Source organism: Olea europaea, chromosome 14, assembly GCF_002742605.1.
Source record: "Olea europaea var. sylvestris chromosome 14, O_europaea_v1, whole genome shotgun sequence".
NCBI lineage: Eukaryota > Viridiplantae > Streptophyta > Magnoliopsida > Lamiales > Oleaceae > Olea > Olea europaea.
The window spans coordinates 15618302-15624738 of NC_036250.1; the positions used below are offsets into that span (position 1 = coordinate 15618302).

General features: G+C 36.3%; 1 protein-coding gene across 1 annotated transcript; it reads left to right on the top strand.

Annotated features, from left to right (window-relative positions):
• Positions 1-3304: 3304 nt before the first annotated feature.
• LOC111409669 (agamous-like MADS-box protein AGL75) lies at positions 3305-4731 on the top strand. Its single transcript, XM_023039689.1, has 2 exons — positions 3305-3445; positions 3527-4731. The coding sequence occupies exon 2, from the start codon at positions 3571-3573 to the stop codon at positions 4672-4674; it is 1104 nt and encodes a 367-aa protein (XP_022895457.1). The 5' UTR covers positions 3305-3445; positions 3527-3570; the 3' UTR covers positions 4675-4731.
• The last annotated feature ends 1706 nt before the right edge of the window (positions 4732-6437 follow it).

The window sequence follows — 6437 nt, forward strand, 5'->3', positions numbered from 1 at the left end:
CTCTCTCTCTCTCTCTCTCTCTCTGTAGGTACGGATGCTGGATACAGGGCATCCTCTTCTGGTTGAGAATGAAAATGCATGCCATGTTCCTTCCGAGGTGTAAATAAAAGATTTAGAATGAAAAATGAATAGCAAGAAAACCAAATTTGTGATTCCAGTTATTATTCACTTCTTTTTTATGCTTTTAATTTTTATATTAGTTTGTAATTTAATTGTTCTGTATGATGCATGCGGAGATTATGGTAAAGAATATCAGTAATTAAGTAATCTCGGGCGAGGACTACAAAGGAGAATCAGAAAAGCAGGTAAACTTCTTCTCTTGGAGTTAATTACTATCTTTGTTTTGCACCTTGATTTTAATCTGCAATTATGTTTCAAATACAATGCATCTCGTGCTCATTTATCTTGTTTTGCAAATTTTAAAGAAAACGGCTATTGGAGTTCTCCATCATTCTTTAGTATCATTGGGACAAATAATGCCATCTCTTTTCATTTTGATGCAAGACTCTCTCTTTTAAAGTTGCAGATGAAATGGATAAGAGCGATGGCCGACAAAAGTGGCCATAAATTTAAATTTAATAAATCTTGCTCTCAACCTTATGAATTTTTAAGCTTAGCCAAACATTAGATATCCGGATGAAGCAATCAACAGTCCTGCATGCATATATTTACAAATTGATACTGTTTTTACTTTCTTTTTGCTGTATCTTGCAGTATTAATTTAGTTTATGGATGCAAACCAGAGGATGAACTCAAAAGCTGAAAGTAAACCACTCGAGGAGAAGCTTGAACAATGATTTCACTCAAGCTTTAGAGCAGAGGACAACTATATCTAATAAGTGTGGTTTAAATGGCACCTACTAGGCAGTCACATCTATAGCAGAGTTCCAAGTCAGCTGTCCATAACATAAAGAGCAGAACCTAACAAGAATGACTGGGCAAGTCCTGACTACTGATTAAACTTGGACAGACTTTCAATATTAACTAGGGAATATACACCAAACTGAGTTTCAATACTGAATGGACTGGTATCACTTCCACTTGGTGGTGAATATCTTCATTTTCAATTTTATTAAGTCTCATATAGGTGGGCCATCCATCTTAGCCTCATTGATTTTACAATACTCATCCTATATATGTCAAATAAGCATTTCTTGAGCTGGTATAAAAATGGATGCACGAGGAAATTATGGAAATAAAGAACATTGCAGTTCAATTCAAAAGCCTAAAAGTTGGAACCTGTGAGTCATTTCTGTGCACTTTGTTCTCAACTCTAGTCTTATGGATATTATAAGATTTCTTAAACACACCTAAGAAAACTCAGTCCATCCAAAAACCTTCTACATTATTTATTCAAGAAGAGAGGGCAGAAAAGGGAAGAGATGGGGTATCAGCAATGATAGCACTGCTAGAGTATGTGATGGTTATAGGATCTCACAACCTTCTCAGTTAAATCTTACAGTCTGGAGATGTTCACTTGACCTTATCAAAGCAATTCTGGTGACAAAAGATTGCTTAAAATGTGAAGTTATAATAAGGCCATGATCCTCAATTTGAAGGGTGGGGTGGGGAATACTCGTACAAATAAAGATAAGGGATTAGTATTGGTAACACATCCGTTAGGCTCACAATCATACTCATTTATAATCTTATTGTCTAGGCACATCGGTTGAACTTATCAAAGAACCTTGTTCTTCTAGGTAAGGGGCCTAAATTGATTCATAATAGCCAAACTTAGATACAATAATTGGCATCATAAAAAGAATGGTAGATTTTTCGGTTAGCTCCACTAAGAACCTGAGAGCTTTAAGCAAGTTTCAGGTCATAAAATGGGCAAATGAGTTTTCAGGTTCCACCAAAAGTTAAATTATTATATCCAACAAGTGTTTACAATCTAACTCATACAACATATTGAATGATGAGAAATATGCTACATGATTTTCTTGTAAATTGAATCTTCTACTGATTCTCTATTTCAATTAGAATGATGAATTTCATATCTCTGATTTATACTCTACTATTGCGTAAACAAAAGTACAGTAGATAAAAATTTTCATGTGAGGAAAATGAAAAAATAAAAAATAAAATTACACGTGCATTTATCAACATATGTATTATGTGATTTTACTAAACTATTTCATATTTATTAGAGTAAGTCATTCCTTCCTTCTATCCACAGTGAAAAGTCTCGTCTCGTCGACTTTGGAGAGAATCCTACTTAGGGTTTCTCATATGGAGAGAACCGTGTGTAAGGTTCTCCTACTACATCAACAAGTGTGCAGTCTTATCTTATCCACAGATAACAATTTCTTAGAGTAAGTATCCATGCGAGGTAAACTTAAAGCGAGTAAAACATATATATGCAATTTTTGGCATCGCAACTCATGTCTGCATAGTTTCTAGGATATACTAATAACTGAAATGACAATTGAAGGAACCTTTCACCAGTTTAGAGTTGTACTCGGAGCAGCTTAAACTAACAACATAGCAAATTCCACCAACAGTTTAAGGAAGGAGAAAAGATGTACCAATTCAAAAGAGGAATGAAATTTTTCTCAAAAGAGAACTCCCTGCAATAATGTAGATACAGGCCTTAGTGCCCCAAACTTGAAACGCTAAAACCCTAAAATGCAAATTGTAGGCTTTTCTCCATCAGGGAAAAAAAATATTCATCTCCCAACCAATCACTTTATAATTGAAGATAGCTTATTTACATGAAAATGCGCCATTGCAACCAAGAGTCACAAAATAATAAATTTAAATTGGACATTTGTAATGCAGTTTCTAATGACCCAATTCCATGTTACATATGTGAATAGTTAAAAAAAGAAAAAAGAAAAAAAAAAAAAAGGGCCACAAAACCCTTAAATATAAATATTTCTTGTTTCTCTACCAAAAGAGGGATGGCATCACACAAAACCCTTGATTACGTATGACAAAATGACAAAAATCAATTTACTTACCTATAATTAAATTTGCGACAATAGAAAAATATAAAGTTTCTTACCCACTGGAGAAATTGAAGAGAAAATGGGAAGATAGGAGCAATAGTTAGAACCGCAGTAGTAATTAAATGGCCGAGGGAATAAACAATAACTGAAAACGACATCGTTTAATGATCAAACAGGATTCCCAAAATCAAATCAAATAAAACAGCGCTTGTCCGCCAAGGCGCCAACAATGCTAATTTTGAAATTTACCGCCTTAGAACTCAACGGTAAATTCTCTTCAGTCTTCGTTATATATACACACACTTCTCATATCTAAGATATCATTAAAAACCCCAATTTCTCTCCAACGGCATAATTCTGAAACCTTGATTACTCTTTCCTGTTGAAGAGAATCCGATTTAAGCTTTTGATATCACTATTCTCTTTGTGATCTCTACTTTCCCGTGCTAATTCTGCATATCATCAATTCTGTAAATTCTCAGATTCTCAATAAGGTGAGTATTAATTGCCTCAACTTGTACTTGATGATAATTTTTCATAGTGTTGTCCGTATTAACTATTCTATTTAATTCTAGTGTGGAGAAGACATTTTTCTGATTACAAGAAACTGTAGGGAATCATGGAGAATGCGCCAAGAAACAAGAATCAGAAAACTGCTTCGAGTGCCATCAAAAAGAGTTTCTTGAGGCGGAAAGATTACATCAAGAAGAAGACCGAGGAACTCTCTATACTCTGTAATGTCAAGGCCTGTGCCATTATCGTTGGGCCAGACGGAACCATCGAAACATGGCCAGAAAGTCGTAATGATGTGCAGCGGGTGATTGAAGCGTACAGAAACTGCCCAGTTGACAAGAAGAAAAGGGAACCACCCCAAGAACTTGATCGTGGTGGCGATGATCACAGTAATAAAAAACAGAAATTATGTGTTGTCTCTGAGGGAGTGAAGAAGACAGGGTTTACTGATCAAGATTTGCTTAGAAGGATTGATGCAAAGTTATGTGAAGTACGGAAGAAAATCCAGTCGATTAAGTCCAATGATAAAAACTCTATGGACTATACCATTGCTAATTCGAAAGAGCCATCCTTCTTCCAAGAAACTGCCTCCTTTGAACAGAGTCAGATTATAGATAACCCCATTTGGTTCGACACACAACTGGAAGAAATACGTGGATTTGAGAAGAACGATCAAAACTATATGGACTATACCATTGCTAGTTCGAAAGAGCCATCCTTCTTCCAAGAAACCGCTTCTTTTGGTCAGAGTCAGATTATAGATAACTCCGTTTGTTTCGACACAAAACTTGAAGAAGTACATGGATTCGAGGAGAATGATCTATTTGACTGGTCGGATGTTTTTAATACAAGATCTGAAAATCCACATCTAATGGTAGTCGGTAAAGAGGACAACCATGAACTTTTGGCAACTGCACCAACTCCAAAATCTCTCGATACATATCAAGATTATCAGCCGTCTACACAGGCAGTGAACTCATTAATCCCTGGTAGTGAATCAATGGATACATTTTCTATGGCATATAATGGAGAATTCAACCAGTTTGCACATACTGATCTGAACTCATTTATTTCTGGTAACGAATCAGTGAACTCCTTTACTTTGCCAGCTAATCAGTGTTTTAAACCAAATTGGAATTGGTTCGAAGATAGCGCATTTTTGGCTGACCTGACTTCGTGGCACGCTACTCCTATGAATCTGTGGACTTAGTATTTTCTTCTTAGTTAGTCGTATTTTTTGGTTCTTTGATAGTGAACTCCATTTCTATTTGAGATCATTGTAATTTGCATCCTTTCGATGCATGACTTAGTATATCAAATATATACCTTCTTCATTTCTAAAGCTTTCTTTTGCTTTTGATTTTTTTGGGTATCNCCTTCTTCCAAGAAACTGCCTCCTTTGAACAGAGTCAGATTATAGATAACCCCATTTGGTTCGACACACAACTGGAAGAAATATGTGGATTTGAGAAGAATGATCAAAACTATATGGACTATACCATTGCTAGTTCGAAAGAGCCATCCTTCTTCCAAGAAACCGCTTCTTTTGGGCAGAGTCAGATTATAGATAACTCCGTTTGTTTCGACACAAAACTGGAAGAAGTACATGGATTCGAGGAGAATGATCTATTTGACTGGTCGGATGTTTTTGATACAAGATCTGAAAATCCACATTTAATGGTAGTCGGTAAAGAGGACAACCATGAACTTTTGGCAACTGCACCAACTCCAAAATCTCTCGATACATACCAAGATTATCAGCCGTCTACACAGGCAGTGAACTCATTAACCCCTGGTAGTGAATCAATGGATACATTTTCTATGGCATATAATGGAGAATTCAACCAGTTTGCACCTACTGATCTGAACTCATTTATTTCTGGTAACGAATCAGTGAACTCCTTTACTTTGCCAGCTAATCAGTGTTTTAAACCAAATTGGAATTGGTTCGAAGACAGCGCGTTTTTGGCTGACCTGACTTCGTGGCACGCTGCTCCTATGAATCTGTGGACTTAGTATTTTCTTCTTACTTAGTCGTATTTTTTGGTTCTTTGATGGTGAACTCCATTTCTATTTGAGATCATTGTAATTTGCATTCTTTCGATGCATGACTTAGTATATCAAATATATACCTTCTTCATTTCTAAAGCTTTCTTTTGCTTTTGATTTTTTTGGGTATCGCCTTTTAATTCAGTTGTTTCAGTTATTTCAAGACTAATAGAAAAATTAATTAAACAAAACTGAAAACATATTTGTCATTCAAGTTTAGTTCTAAAAACTGCTCTGTACAACCTGAGAAATAAGAGTGGATCTGTGTATATTTTCATTTCATTCATATTTCGTGCTAACATCGTTCGGATGTCCAATCTGTACCAGAGTTCGCATTGCATGAAATTCAGCTAAGTAGGCTCTGGCCTTCTCAAGCAATCTGCTTAGCAAAGCGTCTGTCTTTACTGCCATATTTAAATTGTCCTCCGAAGTATTTAATCAGTCAAAAAAGTAGAAGAAACCTCTTACACAAGACATGGCGTCGAGGCCCTTCTTCATATCAAAACCACACTCTTCCCATATTGAGCGGCGGGGCTAGTAAATATAACATGGACATAGTCTTCATTCGACTCAGAACTCTGATGCAAAGTAGACCGATATTCAGATGACGTTTTTGCAGGCATGCTTTGGAAGGGATAAGCTAAGAACAGTCTGCCAAGTAAAAACCTCCTACACAAGACATGGTATCAAGGCCCCACTTCATATCACAACCACTCTCTTCCCAAATTGAGCAGCAGGGCAAGTGAATAAAACATGGACACTGTCTTCATTTGATTCAGAACTAAGCTGCAAAGTGCATCGATATTCAGATGACGTTTTTGCAGGAACGCTTTGGATGGGATAAGCTCAAAAACAGCCCACCAAGCAAAGATCCTTATCTTTGGAGGCATATTACAGGCCCACGGGAATTTCCACCAGCTAGCC